Source organism: Cuculus canorus, chromosome 18 (genome assembly GCF_017976375.1).
Source record: "Cuculus canorus isolate bCucCan1 chromosome 18, bCucCan1.pri, whole genome shotgun sequence".
Classification (NCBI taxonomy): domain Eukaryota; kingdom Metazoa; phylum Chordata; class Aves; order Cuculiformes; family Cuculidae; genus Cuculus; species Cuculus canorus.
The window spans coordinates 27,046-49,849 of record NC_071418.1 but is presented as its reverse complement, the minus strand read 5'-3'; the positions used below and the strand labels follow the sequence as shown (position 1 = coordinate 49,849).

The window sequence follows — 22,804 nt, the reverse complement described above, 5'->3', positions numbered from 1 at the left end:
TGCCTTCTCTTTTAATGTTTATTTAGGAAAATAACAATTGAAACCTTTAGATGCTTCAAAAAAATAGTGATAGAAGGTCTCCTAAACTTAGTTGTGTCAAGGAAGAAAGTCAAGTGGTGGTTCTCAGAGTACTGCAAATATTTATTTTAGAGCTGAAGTCAATCCCCCACATTGGAAACCAGCTTCTGAAAACCCGAAGAGGCAGGTGCTACCAAAAATAGTGACTCTGTTCTTCTTTCTTTGTAGTCTAGATATGTGTTTTGCCAGGAATGCTCCTGTATGGCAGCTGAGTCACAGTAACTAAATACCTGCTCCCATGGACCCACAGCCACGCAGGGCTAATGAACTTTGCACTAATGCTCTTTACCTCCAACCTGCCAACAGCCCAGTAACACACTGTGCTTTGGCAGTGCATGTGGGTGTAAGCTGTTTAACTCGAGGTGCAAAGACTTTTCCTTTTTCTGACATCTCCAAACCTTGCATGAAAAAAGGACCAGGATAACTCAAACGCTTTCTTCCTTTAACCACCCTTGTAAACAAACAACAAACTTGCTTCCCAGAGCTATTTTCAGTGTGACACCTGGCATAAATTGACAACCCACAGTCACATACTGTATTACAGTCTTCAAGTGTTTTTCTGCTTAGTGACTTGACTTTGCTATTTGCCTCGGCAAAATGCAGTGTTGCAAACCCACCTAAATGTAATTTTAATATATGTGTTGCAAATGGTAGCGCAAGGACCAGCACATGACGGGGTCTCAGAGCTGCTGTCAGGATGTACTGTTTCCCATCCGCTCCTGCCTCTTACTGAAGTATTTCCTCTGCTCCTGTATGGCTTCTTCCAGCAAGGGCACATTCATCCCTTCCACGCAGGTCAATATTCGCGCCTTTAGCACAGGACCCTCACCTGGGAATATAAACAAGAAGTTTCTGCAGAAAAAAACCAGATGGAGCAGCTCAAAGGCAAACACAGCTTCACTCAGGCAGCATATGGCTCCAGATGCCGAAATAACCATAGCCTGAGAAACTGCAGGAGGCTGGACCAGCCGTGTGTCTCCACCAATGCAAGCAGCAGGCCCAAAAGCAGGGCAATTCCAGTGATGTGCTTTCCCTCAGCCCTGCTGCCTACAAAATGCTGGTGACTGACTCTGCACTCTCCTTGCACTGGTGGGGAACACTGAGCCCAGGATGTGTCGGTGCCAGTGCCTGCCACGCAGCATCCGTCTGCTTCGCAGCTCGATGAAGTTTGTTTTTCCCCTGTCTAAAAAGCAACAGAGATGGGCCTAAGGTCATTTCTGAATGCCTCGGTGCAGACAAGAAGAGGACAGAACAAAGCTGGACTTAGAAAAGGCTTGATGCCGACCCCGATCAGCAGTTCATTGCTGGCATCCAAATCATAACAGAGCTGCAGAAAATGGGCCAAGCCTTGGTGACACAGCTACCATCTCACTCTGCTCCCCTTCCACCCCTGCAAAATGGGGCCAACTCACTCCTAAGCTGTGATGACCAAAAGAACATGTCTTTCTAGAGGAATTTTGCAGTAGTGGCTTAGCAGGTGACTCACCAGATGCCATGTGCAGCATGGCTTTCCACATGCCACCAAGGATTTCAATGACACAAATGCAACACTTGTTATCAGGTGTGACCAAGGCAACATGGGATTTGCTTCACTACCCTAGCCCAGATCAACTCCCCATGCAAAGCACTGAGCAAGTGGAGTAATGCTCGGGACATGCCAGGAAAGGGCAACAGGGTGCCCTGTGCGACAGAGCCTGCTTGCATTCCTCATGTCCCGTTGTCTGAGGTTAGGGGTATAATTAGAGCCTTTCAAGGACGGTGAAGACCAACCCAGCCAGCTCGCAATGAGGTATGGCAGCAATCAGTCACGTTTGGAGTGAAGACTATGTGGTGGCTGGCAGTGATGCCAGAAGGCTTTTGCACAGGTTTCACAAGCACAGCGATGCTGCTGAGGCACTTCTTACTTATAACAAAATCTGTGTTGCAGCACCAGACAGGCTGCTCCTGCTCTGAATCACAGCCTCATGTGGCCAGAGGCAGCTGCACAATGAGCCTGCCTTGGCTGATGCTGTCCTCAGTGACAGTGTGCCTCACCGTGTGCCCAGGGAGCCACAAAGGATCTGATGAACCATGAGCAGCACCCAAGGGCACTGTTCCTGAAGCATTTACCTTCCCTGTGTTCAACCTCTCCCACGACCAGGTAGCGAGATCCCAGCTGGGCTTGGAACGGCTCCACAAATTCGGTGTTGACACAGACCCGGTGTTGAGCTGAGCTGTGCTGAGCAGTGAGAACAGCTTCGGACCGGACTAGGTTGTAGGAACATAACCTGGGAATGATCAGTTTGGGGAGTTTAGTGTCACAGCAATACAACAACTGCAAACAATGGGAAGGGCGGGCGGAAGGGGAAGGGTGAAGCCAGTAAAGGAAAAGCCTGGCCTGCAAGGAGAGCAGGGTCCCCTTCTCACTTGCCAAACGTCCTTAGTGCCTCTCCCTCTGGGACTGAGCTGTTGACCTCCCACGGGAAGTAATAGACAGCAGCACTTGGCAGCATCTCACACAATTGCCGATGGGCCTGCAGGAAAAAAGACCTCTGCTCATGCCACCGTGGTACCTGATCCAGATACCAGGTGGCTGTGAAACCCCTCTGACAGGGTCCCAGGTGGAAACCTGCCTCTATGCACTCTGTGGCTCCCTGAATTACCCAACCTAGATTTAAAGAAACAAGTTCAATTCTGCAGAGCAAGGCCTTTCCTGTATCACTCGTTTTCCTCCTGTATCACTCGTTTTCCTCCTGAATCACATTGTGCAGCACAATGAGGTCAGACAAGAATGCCAGATGCTGAACGTGCATTTATGGCTCTTTGTAACACAACCCCAGCTGCTGTGCGTGCCTCCTCCATGCGCCATTCAATGCCTGTGCCACCTCCGCTGCAGCGTGTGATGCGTACACTTGATGCACACTTGGCCCCAAGTGCAGCGCGGTACATGCAGACAGATGCGCTATCGATCGCAGTAGCTAACGCACAGCCAAGCGCAGCAGCATACTATCCAGACATGCAATGCGCTGTTCAATTAACAAACTGTTAACTGCCTGGCTGCAGGTGCAGCGTTCTAAGGGCACGCTCGAGGTGGTATTTTAACGCACAACTTGACGCGCACACTCATGTCCGCTCAGCCCGCCGTTTCCCGCGACCCTTAACGCTCGCCCGGCCTCACACGCTGCCAGCACACCGGATTCCAGCGGCGGGAACGGAGCGCGGGAGCAGCTCGGTGTCCGCACGGAGCACATCGCAGCGCGCACCTTCCCCGAGGGAGGTGGCGGCCACGCGCCGGTCACGCGGGCGGTCGCAGGAGCGTGACGTCAGGCAGGGGTGAGGCCGGGGCGGAGGGGCGGGAAGCGGAGGGCACCGGACCCGGGCCGGGCTGGAGTCGTGATGATGATGAACGCGGATCTACGCAGGGAGCGCGCCGCCGCCACCTTCCAGCCCGAGCTGCTCACCCACATCCTGGACGGCGGAGCCGAGCGCACCCGCCGCCGCAAGGAGATCGGTGAGAGGGGCGCGGGGGCGGCCCCGTGCGGGAGAGGAAGCTGGGAGAAAGCCGAGCGGAGGGAGGGCTCTGGGTAGAGGGGCCGGGACGAGCCGCCGGAGAGGGCGGGAGGGGAGGGAGGAGAGGCCGAGGGAGAGGGGAGACTCTAGGAGGGGGCCTGCAGGCGGAGGGGCCGCCCGAAGGACAAGGTTTTTTTCTTATAGGCGTTCTGTCCCTGATCCCCCGTCTTTCCTCCTCACAGAAAGCGTTTTGGGTGGCCTCGATAGAGCAATGCACTTTTGCTTCTCTTTCTCCCCCTCCTTCAGAGGGAGCTTCCCGTGGGCATTCGTCTTGGGCCCTCTTTCCTCCTTTTTCCTTCCTGGTACGCTCTTGCCCAACAGTTCCAGTGTGACCTGGTTCTTGCCACCACTTCCATGGTGCGTGTGTTATAATGACGCGTGGGTTATAATGCCTCTAGTTACTTTGGTTTCCAGTTGGCCTACTGGGAATGATAACTGTGCCTTTCTGCAAGTGGCTGTGTGAGGATCAAAGTCCATAAGGGAGTCTGATCCCTCAGTAACAATGGCTATGGGAGGATTTGAGATGGTTGTTGAGGGGCCTGCAGGTCTTACATCACTGAATTGACTTCCTGCCAAGTCCGTAGTGGTTCTGGCTGAAAATGTGGTTTATGTGTGAAACAGGAGAGTGTACTCTTGCCGTAGTTCCCTTCTGACAGCGTTTGGTTCTTTATGGTTTCGTTCACTTTTAATTTTATTTTTAATTTCCTGCTACCTGCACCTGAAGGTGCACCAAGTGCAGTGCAGAATTGTCTCTCTCATGCTGTCTGCTGGGTTTGTGGAAACTGAGTTTGTTTTCCTCTTCTGTTCTGTTCCCAGAGGCCTTAGTTCTTAATGACCCTGACTTCCAGCACGAGGATCTGAACTTCCTCTCCCGTAGCCAGCGCTATGAGCAAGCCATCAGGAAGAGTGCTCTGATGGTGATGAAGTTGAGAGAATATGGAATTGCAGATCCAGAGGAGATCTACTGGTTTAAAAGGTACCTGGCTGTAGAGTTTGCTTCTTGTGTGTGTTTTGATTATCACCAAGGGCACTAGAGTTTTGGTTCTTCCCTATGTTTGCTGTCCTAAGACTAAAGACCTATGCGAAATTCCACTGACTGATGTCTTGGCCTCAGTGAATTTCAGATGAAACCCTGATTTCCTGGTTGCTGTGTGTTCTCAGATTTTTGACTAGAAATGCACCTTAAATAATTACACCCTTTTTATTATATATGGTGATGAAAGTGAAAATAGGACTTGCAGTCTGTTTTTTTAATTCTTTCTCCAAAGGAATAAAAAATATACTGAAATATTTTGAACCTGAATAGATCTAATGAGGTTCCAACTTCTAATGAAATGACTTAAAGCTGGTTACATCACTGTGCACTTAGACGTAATAGAGTTGCACTGCAGGCGTACTTGACAACGTTTCAAGGTAGCGTATACGTTCTTCTTTATAACTGTCTGTCCTGTCTCCCTCCTCGGAGCTCCTGGTGCTGCAGGAGCTTCCCTTTGATCTAGAGGCTTTTTGTTCTACCTGACCTTTTATTTATCTGGCAGTATTACCCTGGGATCAAGTTAATCCAAATAAAACTGTCTTTACATCTGAGTTTCATTCCTCCAGCTTGCAGGAAACCTAGTTCCTGACTTGAGTGTATTTCTCCCCTTAGTTCTATTAAACTCATTCTGATTTAGTCACACAGAAGCTGCTTAGCAGAGAGGTTGCACAGCTCTAGAAATCCAGATATAGGTGAATATACCCATACCATGAATTATATCCTCTCACACGTTAAATCAACATAGCACATTAAATAATGCACTGATAGAATCACAGGTGCCCTCTGACTGGATTTGTAGAGAAGGTAGGCATCAGGACTTGAGTATTGGGACTGGTTGGCTGAAATCATCGTGTCTGCTCTAGTTTTAATTTCAAAGAAGTTGGTTGGCACTGACTTACATCATGAAGGATCCTGTGGAAGTCACACAAGTGTTCTCTTGGAAGTTGCGCTCGGTGAACGATGATAACAAGACAGAAGTTCAGGGACTGTATTAGATTATTCACGTACTGCCTGGCAAGAGTTAATCATTAATTTCTCCTACACAAGGGTTATTGGAGGTGATAGGGAAGTTTCTTCGTTCATTTCTGTGGAGAAAATTCACATTAGTCTCTCCATTGTACTAGCTGTCATGTTTCTATGGAGCCTGCAGCATAAATGTTGTCTTTTGGTAGTGTTGCTGATGGTGTTTTGTGAAAACTGGACTTTCGTGAAGTAGTTGGATGATAGATTCTAGTTTTGTCTTTCCATAAACTTACTTGGGACTCAGCAATTCTAGACTTTAAACTGACAAAAGCTTGGTATTTCACATAGGAACCCAAATAATACATCCCCATCTGGTGTGATGTAAGTGGTCGGATGTGACTGGTCAGAGTTCATTGTCGAAAACCAATTGACACAGTGGGGAAGGCTTCACTTTTTTCAGTCAGAGCTGACTGCAGACATTCAGGGTTTCAAAAGTTAATGGCGGTTACAGTAGACTGACTGCGTGTTCCAGTGTCTTCTGCAATAACACGTGGCCTCATGATTGTCCCCCGATGGCAGGGACAGATTTATTTACATATGCCACTTTTAAGACACTCAAGCTGCTTGTTTTCCTTTAGCTTTTGTTTACTCCCAGAACTTCACTGGTAGCTTTGTATCCCAACTGACCACCTTCATAGCTTTGTTATTAATAGGCCGGGGGAAATGCTCCTTCTTTCCTTTGAGATACACTTAAACAGTTGTTGCTGCTGGGAGATGTTGAACTGAATGCTCCTCCTTTGTTTTCGCAAGGGCTTTGGTGGACTCCAAACCATAAGAGCATCTATTAAGTATGTTTAGAAGCCATTTTATTGCTTCTCATCTGGTCAGTTCTTCCTGCGTCACAGTGTGTGTCAGCACTGTGGTTGCTGCTGTCACTACAGCTTATGGAGACCAGCAGCTGTAAAGGACCAATATTTAAGATTTCTTTTCAGCCTAACTGCAGCAAAATAAGTCAGCACAAAAACTGAGAAATTGTTCCGATGAGTAATGCTACACAGCTCTTTGAAGAGAGCAGTCTGGTCAGTTTGAATTCACCCTCAAGTTTAAATAACCTTCATTGAGGAAAATGGGATTGAATGAAGAGGTGAAAAATAGTTGAGATGAACTGGGACACGGAAGAGGAGAAGATCTGGCAGCTGCAAGCCGACAGATCATTCCTTTGTCTTAAGCATTGCATAAACGTACACTTCCCTTGTAAAAATGTGTGTCTCCTTCTCATTTTGACACCAAAGTTAGGACCTGGTGTCAAAGTTAGGACCTTGCTTGGGCAAATCAAACCAGAGAAGCTGTAGTAGGAGCCCTGCTAGCCACTGCTAAGTTAATTGGGAGTGGATGAGTCTGCCTTCGGATTGCTGATACAGCTAGAACAGGAGATCACTACCACAGCATTTGTTAACTTGTATTACTACCACAGCGTTTGTTAACTCAGGAGCCCAGTAGGCACAGGTCAGATGTTCCCTGCTCCTCCCCTGGGGCAACCCTTAGCCCTTCGTCGAGAGAGTGACCTCAAGGATTGCAAGCAGTTAGAGAAGTTTGCTTGTGGATTTTGCTTTAAAGTAAATGACTGTCTTCTGTGACCCAGTTCTGCAGCCTGAGAATGTCTTTGCAGTGTTCATTTTGTTTTGGAGTCTCTGAAAATGAAGGCTTAGCTCCTGTTGCACTGGGTTCACTGACAGAAGGGCTGCCAAACTCATCTCTCCAATGCAGGTGGCTTTGCTGTGTGGATGGCATTGGTTGCTGTGAAATCTGCAAAGATCTGTATTGCCACAGTAGCACATGACTACACATCCTTCTTCCATAAGCGGCTTTGGGACTGCAGCCACCTTCTTGGCTGAAAGATTGTTGTGGCAAGTCTGACTTCAGACCAACAAGACGACCTTTGGTCAGTGATTGAGTCACTGGGGCAAGATGGCTGCCCTCAGGCTTGGTGCAGCAATATGAGTAGTTACACAATGTGGTCTTGGGGCAACAAGCTGTATAGATAGTGGGAAATGCCCAGTGGGATTTAGGAATTGGAAGACGAAATAAGAATTCAGGGAAGTCATACCTCTTCTGTTTGCCTTGCCTTAGGAGGAAAACAGGATTCTCTCTCCTTGTTGCTCAAGTTGTTAAAAGGCGCGTTAAGAAACTCCAGGTCGTTCATTGTGGAGCACATGGAGATGAAGTTCCTGCTCTAAAGTAGTCAGTGTTCAGTTCTGCTTTTAGCTTGGTTGATGCAAGAAGCTGTTAAATGCTGCATGTTTAGTCAGTGGAATAGTATGACCTGACACGGGGATGTCAGAAATTACCTGCTTGCAAAATGTCATTCTTCTTAGTCCTATCAGAGAAGGTGCTGGTTATGCATTAAATACCTGGCACTTGCATTTAAACTAACTGGTAGGCAGTGCAAGTCACTGGTGTGACCTTTGAGAAGACTTCTCTCACGGAAGGAACATTATCTTCAAAGCAGTGGTGTCTGGCCCAGGCTTTCTGACAGCAGAGCATGTGCTGCACCTTCTTCCAGGCGGCTCCTGAAAATGCGCAAAGAACTGTTTGAGCTGTTCCCAGGCTGCCCCAAAGTAGTATATTTCAAAGTCTGCGCTCATTTTCTCCCTGTAGCTCTGTCCATTGTAGACCTGAGGAACAGATGTGCACTTATTGTGCTGCAGGCAGTGCAGAAGTAAAGGGTGCTGATGTTGTTGTGTGTCCTGAACTGAAACAATAACCCATATAGGAAACCACAAGAATAATGAAAAATATTCTGTCTTGCTCTCCTTGTGGCGTTTTTAAGCACTTGGCTACCCTGATAGCTTCAGCTTTTTAAGCATGCCCTGCTGTAGGCAATAGAACGATTTTTGTGTAAGAGAACTGTCTGCCTCAATTCCAAGTACTCTGGACACTGTACCTGCACTTACACCAGCTTAAGGCTCAGTTTGTACATTAATCACCAACATTAATTACTAGATTTTTGCTCCTTAAAAAATCCATGACTTGTTCAGTCTTGTCTGTTTAGAAACACTTCCATTTAAAATCAGCATCTCCAGCATGCAGTGCAGTGGTGCTGAAGCCCTGTCCTGCTTTCTCTCACCCTGTGGCCGACTCTCACAGTTTGCATAGGGATCCGGTTCTGAGTTATGAATTATTTACTCTCTGCTCCCTGGCACTCATTCCAGGCAGGATGTAAAATGCCCATCACAAATGCTGCTGTAATTTGACAAACTATGTGCATCACATCCCCTGCGCTGTGTGGATCTGTGTTGGAATGAGCTCTCAGACATGCTTCCCAGGCAGCTGTACCTTGGGATGGAAGGGTGTGTTCCCTTGTAGGGATCTGGGGCATCTGGGAGCAATCTCATGTGTAGGTGTTCGTGCAGGCTACTCGTTTCTTCTTCCTCCATCTTCAAGTTTGGATGGAATGAGCACTCGTGTACACTGGGTGGAAGATGAAAAACCTGTTCAGATTGTAGAATGTGTAAGGGAAGATGGTGTCATTTCCTACCAAGCTTTTACACAGTGAAACTATCTAAAACATTTGTATTCTGGAGCTTGTTTTCATTGGGAATGTACTTTGCCTACTATTGTGGCTACTATATTAGTTGAGCTTTCCCTCATGAAACAACTTCTGTTTTGGTGAGGCACACCTGAGATGTCTGATGTTCCTTCTCTTCCCTCCAGCACTTGCCTGTAACGGTAATTTTAACTGAAGGTGAGTTCCTGATCTCATGGCGGGTAGAAGCACCTACAGGTAGCACAGAGCTCTTCTGGAAAAGCACTTAGTCACCTGAGCAGCCTTTTCCTTTTCAATAGGTACCTAATGTGGCCCACTTCTGGGCTGCCAGCAGCAGCACGATTTATTCCCCCCTAGCCTGAGAAATGAAGGAAAAAATAATTTGGTTTTCATGTCCTCCGTTTGAAGCTCTCCCTGAATCTTTCTAGAGCAGTATTTTTTCCAGTTACATAGCAACAGCAGGATTCCCAAAGTGAATAAAATGCCTGAAATAAACATTTATTTCCCCATTAGCATTGCCTGTGATGCCTCCATGTTTGGAGATTGCTTGCGGGACAAAAAAGTTTGAAATAGAGAAGGAGATAATTTGTCTTACGATACAGTTGGAGATGAGGATCACAGAAACAGTAAGACTGAGATCCAGATCCCTCTATTTCTCTCCTGTAGAACATGCTTGGGCAATTTTCCTGAACCTTTCAGTCTCCACTTCAGCATGTTTCAAAAAACCTTAGAGATCCAAACGACTGATGCTCAGAAGGAGAAATGGCTGCCTCTGGTCCGTGGAGTCAAGATAATTGGCACCTACGCCCAGACCGAAATGGGACATGGTTAGTTCCCCTCGGGGACTGATGGGTAACCTCTCTTCTCTAACTCCGGTTTGTAAGTTGATGACACTCCCCTGGTAAATCTGAAAAGGGAAGGGTAAAATCGTTCAGTTAACTGCTGATGTGTCCTATAGCTGGATGACAGCTCCATTCCACATCCAAGTAATCAGAGAGTTAGGTTTGGGATTTTCCAGAATGCACCTCTTAGCTGATCACTGACTCTGTAATTGTTTACCTTTCTTTTAAGACTAGAAGGTTCTTCCAGGCCCTGGGAGTCTGAATTTCACTTGAACTGGTTGGAACATGTCAGTCACTAATGCGGTGGGCTTCATTTTTGCCTGGATTTGGGGTATGTGTATGTCGGAGTTATTAGTGAGTGACTGCCTGTATACTCAGAGCAGTGGTGCACCTTTAGTTGCAAAGGAGCACAGCCAGATTGTGCAGTTTGGATTTTGAAAGGAAGGTACGCTTTGCCCTAGGCATTTCTCTTCCAGGTGCTACTCCATTGCAGCTGTACAACTTCAGCTGTACAACAATCTTGGGTTCAAGGAAGGAAAAACGTCTTTTTCCTACAACTGGTGAAAATGACAAATGGAAGAATGCTTAATGGATGAGGAAACAGTCCTGTACCCCAGAACCTGGAATTATGGCTGATAAATACCAGCAAGAGCAGCTTAACAAATCCAGGACTGTGCTTGTGCTGGCATCTAAACTTGGAAAATATGATGTATGCATGTCTGAGCATGGCAGAATTTTGGTGGTGATGCCAGTTGCCTGGCTGTTCTGTTACAGCTGCTCATGGCAGCTGGAATGTTTGTAGAAGATGCAAGGGGGGAAATCCTGTCATCCGTTCTACTTGGGAGCAATGGAATGAGCACACCTCATTCCAGAAGCTGAGATTCAACTGGATTGCAACAATGAATGCCTTCTAACCTTGTTTGCTATTTCACGCCAGCTTCTTTGAATCAGACATATCCACACCAAAGTGATTTGTTTTACTTGCTGTTTCACCTTAGATCACTGCACTTTTTTGCCTAGTAATAGTCTGGTTTACTTGTAGTTCTTTTATATTTTGGTGGTAAAATGAGTATTTTCACACTTAATAGAAACAATGCAGTCATAGTGTGGTAAAGAAAACGTAACTTCCACTATGAATAATTAAAATGCAACTGCCTGGCATTCCTGCTGCGAATGCCGAGTATTTAACTGCTTCATCAGTAAGGCTCCCGCAGTAATTGTCACTGAGCTCTGCTTAGTTACATCCTGGTATGTAGAAACTGGTGATTGGGAAACAGACCTCTGAATCATTGAATGGAATCCTCGCTTGGACGGGTAGTTACTCAGTTTTAGCCTTACTTCGTAAGATAAAAATATATCAGTTTTACCTACTTGGGAGCCTGTGTTGATTTTAATCTATTCCGTAGTGAATAAGTCTCTGGAAGGAAACTTGCTTGGTCACTGTTCAATCAAAAAGCTTAGAAAGCATTGCTACAGGGTTTATTAAGTGGTTAACTTTATTTGTAGGTGCCCGAGAACATCAGAAAAAAAAAGAACTGCAGTTCTTGGGAAGCTCCAGGGATAGAGCTGGTTAATGCTTAGACGTACCATAAGGATGCATTCTTCCCACTTGGATAAGAGTGCCAGCTGAGTTTGAGCTGAGCTCAGATCAGAGCTCTTTTCACAGTGCATCTCTCATTTAAATATATAAATACTCCTGTTGAAGACCAATTACGTTATTTCACAGTCAGTGTGCCAGATGAACAACCTTGTACAGAAGGTACTGATCCTAAACTGCATGCCAACTATCTTAATACTCAAAGCTACATATTTAAAGATTCCATGAAGTATGTAGGTCTTTATATCGAGAAGCCTTATAGGCAGCTTTACCTGACGATGGTGTTTGACAGAACTTGGAGTAAGAATAGTTCCAATGACACCTTTTCGTTAAAGATGCTCTGTGCTGATTTACAGGTTGAAAAATTTCAGCTTTCTTGCCAAGTTCTTTATGTTCATGAGACACAGAGCACTGTCCTTTAAAGAGAACTTTTACAAGTAGCGAAAGTTGAAGGGAGCTGAGCTGGAATGTAATACACACTCATTGTGTCTAGTCTTTATTTAAAAAGCGTAGTGGATAGCACCAAAGGGCTGCCCTTTTCTGAAACAATGAAAGTACAATGAAAGCCTGGCTCGTGTAGCTGGGTAGACTGCGATTTCCACCAGATTTTACCCACTAACTGTGGAAAAACAAAAAGTGGACTTGCTGTCTTTGGGGGAAGGCTTGGTTCCTTCAGGTGACATCTCAGCAGATGACACTGACTCAGCCCATTTAACTTAGATGTGCTCTGGCTTCCAAACCACAGTGAATGTCTGGGCTGTTTTTGGTTTGGATTAGTCCTTTTAAATAAATGGTGGTGCATCCAAAATATGGGAATATTGCAAATGCATTTTATCTATGATTAAAATGAAATGCATTGCAGTGTGTTTATTTCAGGGTCTATGTAGTGTTTTATTATTCATGCCAGAGAAAAGGACAGTGCTCTGCCTTTCTGAAATTCACTTGATGAATTCTGATTTACACGTGAATCTTTTTTTTTTTTTTTTTTTTTTTTTTGTCTTTTGTCTCTTCCTGAATTTCCACCATCAATCCTCATGCTTGCTTCCCTCCCATAACATTGCCTTCACACTCCCATCCCATGACACTTCTTCACAGCTTTGTTCATCGTGGACGGCCTGAGCCTCTGGACCTTCATCTGGGCATGTTCCTCCCCACCCTTCTCACCCAGGCAACCCCAGAGCAGCAGGATCGTTTCTTCATGCCTGCCTGGAACCTGGAGATCATTGGCACTTATGCCCAGACTGAAATGGGCCATGGTACAGTACATTTGCTAAATGCTATTTCTGGGAATGGCTTTGTGTACAAAGAATCCTCTGCCTGGGAGAATGGTATGTTTGCCCCACAGCCTTTGTGCACGCAGCTGTGGCTGTAGAGGAAAGTGGGCTGCGTCTGAAACTTTGAAAAGATCATTACGCCACGTGCAGCTGGCCCTGTTTTCTCCTGTGGGAGAACTGGCTGTCTGTAGTTCTCCAGACTGAGTGGCCGCTCATGCCAGTCATACCAGGGTGGGTTGCTGCCTGTGGTGGTGGCGGTGATGTCCGTTTGATAACATCTCTTCCTTTCTACTCTGACCATGTTGTCCCGTGTGGTTTCTGGTTTGCTCTGCTTAACGTTCAGTGGAATACTGAAGGACAGAGCCATAAGGGACTGAAAAACGGTGAGAGTTGCTTGGGACTGTACAGTCACTTTGGGACTGACCTTGCATCAGGAAACACGTGGATGACTTGGTTCCAGTGCTCATGTTTCATGGGGAGCTTTATTCTCCCTGTAGCTCACTCCCGTGTGTTCTTTTTAATTGAACCATGAAATGTGGGGGGTGTTTAATTCTCTGTCTTAAGACTTTGTTGCTATTCCTCTGCTTTCAAGCTTTGAAATTGGATTTTGGTAACTCGAGCAGTACTGTGACTGCAACACTTCTAATCCAGGTTTCTCAGGAAGGATATTATCCTTTGGGAAACTTTAATTTTGACATCTGAGAGTTACAGGTGAGAATATTTTTTAAAAATGAGGAGGATTCATCTTTCTGCTGAAGTGAAATGTAGAGCCTGCATAAGGCATAAAGTAACTGCGAGTCTGTGGAGAATCTCTTGCAACTAGTGAGGTGTGAAGATCCTTTCCCTGCAAAGTCAGTCTGTGCTAAGCTGCCTATGGAAGTCTGTCACTAAGCTCCATGCTTTGGAAACGTGGATGCATCGAGGTGATACCTTTTTTCACATTGAAGCTTCTGGGTGGAGTCTAGTTTAAGCAAGTGGCCTGGTGGTTTTATCTTACATAGGGACAAAGGCACTGCCAAGAGAGGTGTGTCCGAAGGAAAGAGTCAGGGTCAGAAGACAGAAGCTATCGCTGGAATCGTTAGCATCACCTGCTTGCACCTGCACTGGTCCGCTAGTACACGCGTGCTGTTACTGGTTGTCTTGGAGCTGTGGACGATCTCCTTTGGGAGAAACTGTTCCATCAAGTGGGGAGAATGTAGACCTGATGAGGGAATGAGGAGATGATGGGTGCTGCTGATTTCGTCTTGTGGCTGAAAAGTGCGTGATTTTTGTTTTGCAATTTATTACAGTTTTAGTGAAACCTAGGTGAGTGTGGTTTTTTTGGATCTTTTTAACTCTGAGAGAGCTTCTGATGTGGAAGGGCTAAAAGTGTCAGATTGGAGGTGCCTGGAAAACTGGTCTGAGACCACTGGGAAAAAAACAATGTATTTTGAGAATTGGCTGTAGGTCCCAGAATATGGTCTGGCCCTCATTTGTTCTTCCTTATTTGGGGGATATTTAATCCTTTCTATAGGCTAAACCCAAAGTTAAAATGTGTACATTACTATGGGACTTCAACTTTCCATTGTCCAGTTCTGTCTTTTTCTGGTTTTGCGGCTGACTTTCTGACAAAACAGTGTTTGCCTTTTTTCAGGAACCCATCTTCGGGGTCTGGAGACAACAGCGACTTACGACCCTGCCACCCAGGAGTTCATTCTCAACAGCCCCACTGTGACATCCATTAAGTGGTGGCCAGGAGGACGTAAGTGCATCACTGCCTGTCTAAATACAGAAGATACATGGAAAAACTTAGGGAGGCAATGCCATGTGTGTTACATCTGCAGAATGATGGTTGAAAGTTCATCCAGAGAGTTGGCTGGAAGGCAGTTACTCTTGCACAACGAGTAACAGGCTTACCAGAGCCTGCTAAAACTCTGGATTATCTATGTGCTCTGGACTGTGTATCAGAATCATTCACACTGTATGGATTTGGTGTAATTTTTGATGTGTTGTATCAAAATCTTTATACTTTCCTGAGCTCCACTGGCAGGTTTGCCAAGGACTTGGTATTGTGTAGTCAAGAGAATCGTATTGTGCTGCTTCCATTGACTTGAGCAACACTGTCTAGCTATAGAGTTTGGATGATAGCCAGTGTTGGAAATCCAGTTTTCCAAGGCATAATGTGGTGGAAGTAATCTGTGATCCTCCTCTAAGGAAGGAGCAGGTAAATCAGTATGTTGACTGTTTTTTTTCACTCTGACTCCCACCCCATCTGCAGTTGGAAAGACGTCGAACCACGCCATTGTTCTGGCTCAGCTCTACACTCAGGGCCAGTGCAAAGGGCTGCATGCCTTCATCGTTCCCATACGGCAGCTGGGCACCCATGAACCTTTGCCAGGTAAAAATTGCTGTTAAGGATTTAGCTCTTATGGAATATGTTAGATATGTTTCTCTCCAGCCATACAAAGCTGCAGTGTCTTGTTGATTCTGGCTTATTTCACTGATTTCAGTGAGCAGATAGTATGTCACAGGGCTTCAAGGACTCTGTCTGATGACTGAACTACCACTGTGTCATTTTCCGTGTCACACTTTCCATGTCACACAAAGGTTAGTTTGGGATTTGATTCTATCCCAGTGTTTCCCAGCATGTGTCTTGTGGGGCAGCATATCCTTCTGTGTTCTGAAAGGGAAATAGTACCTTTCACTGTTCTCTAACCAGAAGTGAGAGGGTGGTCCTTAGACAGTTCCCCTGGTGACTGTACAGTAGGACTGCTTATCAGTTATGAAGGTCCCCATGTTTTGATGTCCACTCTTCCATCAGAGGTTAAGGTTCTTATTAGCTGTTACTCCTAACAGTGCCAGAAAACCCGACAGTCTTTTTATTGGAGAAGGCTTGAACCTCTTGCATGCTTAGTTCCTGTTTCTTAATGCAAGTGGCTTTGTCTGTGGCAGGTATTACAGTGGGTGACATTGGGCCAAAGTTTGGTTATGATGAAATGGATAATGGCTACCTGAAAATGGACAACTTCAGAATTCCTCGGGAGAACATGCTGATGAAATATGCCCAGGTAAAGCAGTGAATTTCAGCATACACTCTTAGAAATGGATACTTGAATACTCTTGTGTGGCTGAATAGTGTACCAAAAAAGATTGTAGGTTGCTTGTGAGTGCTACTTGATGAGTTTACAGCTTTACTCGTGAACATGTAAGAGGAAGGAAATTTTAAAAATCAACAAGCTGATTTTTTTTTTTTTTTTTTTGGTAGGTGGAACCAGATGGCACCTATGTGAAACCACTCAGTGACAAGCTGACCTATGGGACCATGGTGTTCATCCGGTCTCTCATTGTAGGCGATTCAGCCCACTCCCTGTCCCGGGCTTGCACCATCGCCATCCGCTACAGTGCAGTGCGACACCAGTCTGAGCTAAAGCCAGGGTAAGTGCAGTGAAATTTCAGAGTAGCCTTGAGTGCTGAGGGAAAATTCTCAAGTACCAAAGCAAAGAGGAACCACAGTTGAGATTGTTTGCTTGGCACTTGAGTGTTTTGAAACACTGTTTCGTCCTGGGAAGTGAGGAATTTTTTATTCCTGACTGCCAAAATGCTCCCTGCCCCCCGCCAGAGGAGCATGGTCTCCGACAGTCTGGTTTGACATGGGTGCAGTCTGTGCTGTCCACGTGGAGAAGCCACTCGGAGTTGAATGAGACTCTGCAGGATTCTGCTAACCACTGGCGTACTAACTCATCTATATTTTGCTCTAGGGAACCAGAACCCCAGATTTTGGATTATCAGACCCAACAATACAAACTCTTTCCTCTCCTGGCAACAGCATATGCTTTTCATTTTGTGGGAGCCTACATAAAAGACACCTATCGTCGTATTAGTGGAGACATCGATGAAGGGGATTTGAGCGAGCTGCCAGAGGTGCTGTGTTCTCTGAAAATCAGAGGGGTGTTTGTTAATTTTATGTAAGGTTTCATCGTGGGAGAAAAGATATCAAGCCTTTTTGGCTTTTGCTCATGAGACGTCTTGTACTTCTTTGAGTTCAGAGATCCCAAGCCGAGTATGTGCTGGTGACTTTTACTTTTCTGTTTGCACTCCTTTATAAAAAACAGGGAGTAAATATGCAGTGAGAAAGCTGCTACGAATATAAATGTTTTACAAAGGTGACTTTCTAAGAATGGTAGCATATCACTCGAGAGTGGAGTTAAGACCAGTAAAGCTTGTGCTGTAGCTTCTTGACTCTTCTTCCAAACAACTAGGGTAGCACTGGTGTGTTGATCAAAGGTTTCAGCACTATACTGAAGAACTAAGGTTGTACAATGTTAGTTTGCAGTTAGCGACTCCATCTGAGAACAGTCTTGTACGTCTAATGTGTAGAAATGGAAAGGATGGGGTACTCAAAAGAAGTCTTTACGTGTAGAGAGGTTTTCATGTTAATAGTTGGGTTGAGGAAAGATTTCTTACAAGAAAAACAAGATCCTGTGGGGCAGCAGAAGGATAGCGTTGACTCTGCATTTTACTGGAGACTGCACTGCTTGGCATGTGCGTGGGCAAGCTAAGAATAGAAAGTAAAAAATCTAAACTGGCTTTGCTTTTGTCCATCAGCTCCATGCACTGACAGCGGGACTGAAGGCATTCACTTCCTGGACTGCCAATGCTGGCATTGAGGAATGTCGGATGGCGTGTGGTGGGCATGGCTACTCTCGCTGCAGCGGCATTCCTGACATCTATGTCACATTCACCCCATCCTGCACCTATGAGGGAGAAAACACAGTCATGATGCTGCAGACAGCGAGGTATGGTGGGTTCTGTCCAGAGACATTCTTGCCTTGTCTTTACGATCTCTATCTCAGGTGATGAGCAGAAGAGCATCCTGTATTACCGTGACACTGCTCTTGTGTTTCTGTCCCTTTAACTGTTTTTGACAAAAAAAGTAAATGCCTGCAACTGTTCTTTGCTAGTCTGACCTTCAGTAAGATGACTTCTCTCCATTCAAACAATTCGTGAGTAAGGGTTGCGATTTGTCTCTCTTTTCAGATTCCTTGTCAAAAGCTACACCCAAGTGAGTTCAGGGCAGCAGGTCACTGGCATGGTTTCCTACCTTAACGATCTCCCCAGGCAGCGCATCCAGCCACAGCAAGTCGCTGCTAGGTCTGTGACTGTGCGCATCAACGATCCCCTCAGTTTGGTAGAGGCCTACAAAGCACGTGCTGCCCGGTGAGTTTACACCTGCTGGACTGAGCCAGGCACCAGTAAAATTGTATGTGCTGGGAGACGGTAGCCATGTGCTCCCTGTTAATGATTCTCAATGTGTGGTTTGCAAAGCTCTGCTCCGTGTTGTGTTTGGGAAGTGATGCACATTGGTACATTGGGGATAGTGCTAAGTGCTCCAAGGTGACCAGAGGCTACGTACACCTGTGCATGGCCTCGTCACTCTGCTCTCATTCCATTTTGAAATACTGTTTCCTTATTTACACGTGAAATGTATGTCAGCAAATACCAACATGCTGCAGAGGAATAATCCTGATATTACAGCCTGTTGGGAGGCAAGTATGAGAGTAGAACAGATGCCTGCATCTGAGCAGGTATGCGGTTAATGTGGTGCTGTTATTAATCTGTTTTTCTTCTTTTTATGGAACAGGCTTGTAGAAGCTGCAGCAAAAAACTTGCAAACAGAACTGAACCACAGAAAGAGCAAGGAGGATGCTTGGAATAGAACTTCTGTTGATCTTGTGCGAGCATCTGAGGTCAGTGCTGTGCCTGGTAAATGTTCTGTAAGAGCTTCTCATTTCTTCGTAAACCTGATTGATCTTCCTTCCGTTTCTTGCAGGCACACTGTCACTATGTGATAGTGAAGCTCTTTGCAGCTAAGCTGTCCGAGATCAGTAATGCGGCTGTCCGTGCGGTCCTGACGGAGCTGTGTCTCCTGTATGCACTGTATGGAATCATTAAGAACACGGGGGATTTCTTGCAGGTTGGTGTCTTTCTCCAGCACATGAAATCTCCAGAGCCAGAGTCCTTATTTGCAAAGATGCTTTAAACACTTAAGAATAAGGCGTGGACTGTTAACTTTCGGAAGGGTGTTAGCAGTGCAGATCTGATGGAAGGCACTTGGCCAGACTCCCTTGTGGTCCATGAGGAGCAGGATTGGGTGATAAATGGTAACATGGCACTTGTCTAGGTCAGCTTAAATGTTTTCCAGTTGGTGACCAAGTGTATGTTAAAAACCAAGGAGCTAATACAGGAAGTGTGAGCTAGACATCCTCCCAGAGCTGTGTGCATTTGCAGATTGGTGCACAGAAGGGAGGATATTGTACTTCAAATCATAACCCATCCTTCAGTGAATGGGTTCAAATTTTCAGGCATTACTTTTCTTCTCTTCATTCTTTCAGTTTGAGAATGTACTTGTGTAGCAATGTTTGTGTTCAGGCAGATGCCATATGTTTTATCTTCCCATTTTCCTCTTTGCTGCCTACCAAGAAGTTCCCTGACACCAGGAAGAATTTCACAGACATGTTTGCACATTCCTCTGGAACACTTGCTACTCAGGTTACCATAGAGGCACTCCAAACGCATCTCCCATCGGAGATGAAATAGCCAGTGTGGTGGGCTGTGCTAGTCATCTCCTTTTGCCTGAGCCCCATGGCAGGTTGTCGATTGGATTGCTTAACGCTTGAGGAAGAAAGTACTGGTGTCATCTGAACTGCTGTGTGTCTGTGTTGGGGACAGCTGAGGGAAAGGGCGGGGGGGGTGTCTTGTGGCTTTCATACTCTTCTGATAATCTCTCTTTTGCTTTTCCCCAAGGCGGGTATTTTGACCGATGCCCAAATCACTCAAGTGTACCAGCGTGTGAAAGAGCTCCTGGCTGTAATCCGGCCCAACGCAGTAGCGCTGGTAGACTCGTTTGACTTTCATGACGTTCATCTTGGCTCTGTGCTTGGCCGATATGATGGTAATGTCTACGAGAACATGTTTGAGTGGGCAAAGAAATCCCCGCTCAACCAAAAAGAGGTAAAGAATCCTTATTTCTTCCACTTGCACCGAGAGAAAAAACTCCATTTAGGGTTATTAATTATGGTCCAGTGATCTCGGCAGGTAATCGATGAAGGGGGAGAAATGTCACTGGTGGCAATGAACTGAAACCAGCAACCTACTTCTGCTCCTCTGCTTCCAGTGTACTTTCAGTTACTTTCCCATGTGTCCCTCGCATGCATCCCTTTAGGATACTTCTGAGTTTCTTGGTTGAGGGAGGAAATTTTACTCTCCTTTAAAGAAACAATCAAGCCATCTTATTGAACTTAAAAGCAATTATTACTTGCTGGTAATTCTGCTCAGTAACAACAGCTATGAAAGCCTTACTTGTTTCCTGGTAATTCTTTGAGTGCTTTCAGGTAGAAGTAGTGACTGGGGAAGAAAATAAATGGGTCCTGTGTCATGTCAGGTGTTGTCTCTCTGCCCTGAGGCTGTAGCTGTAGCTGAGAAAGAAACCAAGCTGAGAAGAGTGGGTGTGTCGCTCTTCTATCCGCCAAAACAGAACTCTCAATCCTATCTCGGTGGCCTTAACTGCCTTCATTTGACTTGGACAGGCTGCATTTCCTGTGCTGGGCTGACGGAGACTGTAACTGTAACTTCCCACCAGAACTTGCTCAGTATTTTGAGCTTTGAAATTTTTGTTAGTGGAGCTTAGGAGCCTTCTTACAGTTCCCTGAGGAGACCTCTGCCAATTTGTTTTGAATTAAAATGCCAAAGAGTTGTCTGTGTGGATATAGATGTCTTGCATCCTTTTTTCTTATGAGGAAGGTAGTGAGGAAGCTATTTGTTTTGGCTTACATTCTTGTCCTTTGTGTCATACAGCTCAAACACAGGTCTTGCTTGGTTGTTCTTAAGTCCCTGAAATGCCTCTGATACAAATTTTCACAGTATAAAAAGCACACTGTGAGATGCGAGGAGCTAAAACTGTTCTAAAGCTCAGGTCTGACCTTGTTTTAATCACTGTCTTCTCTTACAGGTTCACGAGTCTTTCCACAAACACCTGAAGCCAATGCAAGCCAAGCTGTGAAGCCTGCTGTTTTTTTCAAATGCACACTTTTCCTGACCTGAAAATTGGGTGTTTGCACCCTTTCTTCAGGCACCTAAATTGAACCTTTCAAATCCTGGTACCTGTAGGATGGTGAATAATGGTAGCCTTGCTTTCCGCTTCTGTAAATTAAGGAGGTGTTTGGGAAGAGTGTGTAGGGATCAATGCCTGGCTTTAAAGTGCAATTATAATGGTAAAATTAACTTTTTAAAAATGTGGGAAGCTTTATGGATTTGTACGAGGATTGCTTTTGTGAAGCTGCTGACTAGAGAAAAGTTACTGTCAACTGGAAAGGTAGCAGGATTTTACTACTGAGTAGTCCACAGCCCTCAGGCAACTGTTCTAATGAGCAGCTGGGTCCACCCCCAAAAAAACATCAATGTCTTGAGTTTTGATTTTTTTTTTTTTTTTTTTTTAAGATTAGCACCACCTCTCTCCTTGTTTGGCAAACATTTATGCTGCTGAAAGCCTCCTGCACATTTCAGTGCACATGAATCCGCATGTGGCACTGCTTCCCTGATGTAGCTGGGAAGTAAATCCCCATCCTACTCTGGAGCTCTGCTTCATTTTTCTTTCCAGAAGACATCTTTATGTTTTCCAGTACATCCTTCTTTCCCTGCCCTGCAGAAACTCCCTTTACCTATGTGCCATCTCTAGCACTGGCACCGTACCCTTTGTTAATAGGAAGTTGAAGGAGAACGTAGCGATGCTGCTCCAAGTTAAAAATCAAGTAGCTAGGTGCTGGTAATGGATGTTTGGCCCCTCTGTCAACTGTTCCAATTTCCATAGCACTATCTCAAAGCACTTTACAGATGTTAATTGTAGTGATTTGATGTGACAAACCACTTGTAGTGGTAGAAACTGCAAATTTGGCCTGGAATGATGATGCCAGCGTTTAAGTGCAGAAATCAGCTGGCCAGGGTCCTTGGGTCTTCAGGTTGTTCTGAAGTTCTTCTAGTTCTTAAAGGCATTCTTCAAGAAAACGACAATCCCAAGTTAAATGTCCTGATTTCTTCCTACCCGTGCATTTCCAAGGAGCTTTCTCTGATTTGCCTGATTTTTTTTTTTTTTTTTTTTTTACATTGACTTGGGCCTTGCACAGTGCTGTCTGGATTTACCAGGGGAAAAACTTTGCCTTTGAACAGAATCTCCTGATGCCCAGGGAAATCGATGCAGCTACAACTGAGCAAAGTCATGGCTGTTTTCCAGCAGCAGTACTCAGTCTAGTAACAAAACCTCTCTTCACAACACATGAGCAAGTTAGACCTTGAAATGGTAAGAAGCTTCAGCATGAAACAAAATCCTGCAGTTCTGAGGCGACATCTGAGAAGCTGGTTCTCTGGCAGCTTTGGTATCTGTTAGTCTCTAGTTTTGGATCAGTTTTCATGGATGAGTTTTTCCTGGCACTAACAATGATCAGACACAATGTTTGGCTCTACCTGCAGTAGCTGAACAGAAAGAAATGTTTAATTTTAAATAAAATAATCAAACTTTGCCTTTTGGCTGCTGAGTCCTTCAGGTCAAACGGAGCTACTGCTGTTCTGGATAGCAGAGGAGGCGCAGGGGCTTTGCCTTCCATTTGTTCAGTAGGGCAGATGGCCGACAGGGGGAGGGATTATGGAGCAGCAGCTTAAAAATATAAGAACAATATGACCTCTATATACAGACTTAATAAATGGCTGAACTGTGTTTTCAGACAAAATGTCTGTCTTATGGATTGCCTTCTGCAGATATCATTAGCAGGAACGGCTGAGGTGGGCCTGCAGGATCCACAATCCCAAAGGCAGGCCATTTCCCTGGGATTTTCTAGAAGTAACAGCTCCAGTACAAGCATGCAAGGCTGGAGTGGGGCTGGCTTTGTC

At 45.5% G+C, this 22,804-nt stretch overlaps 2 protein-coding genes across 8 annotated transcripts; one reads left to right on the top strand and one right to left on the bottom strand.

The window, feature by feature from the left end:
* TEN1 (TEN1 subunit of CST complex) lies at window positions 1-3,386 on the bottom strand. 4 transcript variants are annotated; one of them, XM_054083684.1, is made up of 4 exons: window positions 3,251-3,386; window positions 2,485-2,591; window positions 2,188-2,345; window positions 1-907 (listed from the first exon to the last, which is right to left on the bottom strand). In XM_054083684.1, exons 2-4 carry the CDS (start codon window positions 2,568-2,570, stop codon window positions 771-773), a joined length of 381 nt encoding a protein of 126 aa, XP_053939659.1. In that variant the 5' UTR covers window positions 2,571-2,591; window positions 3,251-3,386; the 3' UTR covers window positions 1-770. The 4 variants fall into 4 exon arrangements, with proteins under 4 accessions (XP_053939659.1, XP_053939660.1, XP_053939658.1 ...); XM_054083685.1 differs by having other exon boundaries at window positions 3,238-3,356; XM_054083683.1 differs by having other exon boundaries at window positions 3,179-3,319.
* Window positions 3,387-3,389: 3 nt separating this feature from the next.
* Window positions 3,390-22,437, top strand: ACOX1 (acyl-CoA oxidase 1). 4 transcript variants are annotated; one of them, XM_054083679.1, is made up of 14 exons: window positions 3,390-3,568; window positions 4,444-4,603; window positions 9,840-10,000; window positions 14,520-14,627; window positions 15,144-15,263; window positions 15,818-15,933; window positions 16,131-16,300; window positions 16,624-16,786; window positions 17,471-17,661; window positions 17,903-18,082; window positions 18,507-18,612; window positions 18,696-18,839; window positions 19,670-19,876; window positions 20,874-22,437. In XM_054083679.1, the coding sequence occupies exons 1-14, from the start codon at window positions 3,454-3,456 to the stop codon at window positions 20,922-20,924; spliced, it is 1,992 nt and encodes a 663-aa protein (XP_053939654.1). In that variant the 5' UTR covers window positions 3,390-3,453; the 3' UTR covers window positions 20,925-22,437. The 4 variants fall into 4 exon arrangements, with proteins under 4 accessions (XP_053939654.1, XP_053939653.1, XP_053939656.1 ...); XM_054083678.1 differs by lacking the exon at window positions 9,840-10,000 and adding an exon at window positions 12,708-12,868 and having other exon boundaries at window positions 3,391-3,568; XM_054083680.1 differs by lacking the exon at window positions 3,390-3,568 and adding an exon at window positions 12,708-12,868 and having other exon boundaries at window positions 4,464-4,603.
* Window positions 22,438-22,804: the final 367 nt, after the last annotated feature.

Coding starts and splice junctions, on each gene's coding strand:
- TEN1 (XM_054083683.1), bottom strand. Junction 2,346..2,484: donor GCACTAAGGACGTTTGGCAA/GTGAGAAGGGGA, acceptor GATCATTCCCAG/GTTATGTTCCTACAACCTAG. Junction 908..2,187: donor AGAGGTTGAACACAGGGAAG/GTAAATGCTTCA, acceptor TTATATTCCCAG/GTGAGGGTCCTGTGCTAAAG.
- ACOX1 (XM_054083679.1), top strand. CDS start 3,454: ATGATGATGAACGCGGATCTACGCAGGGAGCGCGCCGCCGCCACCTTC. Junction 4,604..9,839: donor GAGATCTACTGGTTTAAAAG/GTACCTGGCTGT, acceptor TCTCTCCTGTAG/AACATGCTTGGGCAATTTTC. Junction 19,877..20,873: donor CCCCGCTCAACCAAAAAGAG/GTAAAGAATCCT, acceptor CTTCTCTTACAG/GTTCACGAGTCTTTCCACAA.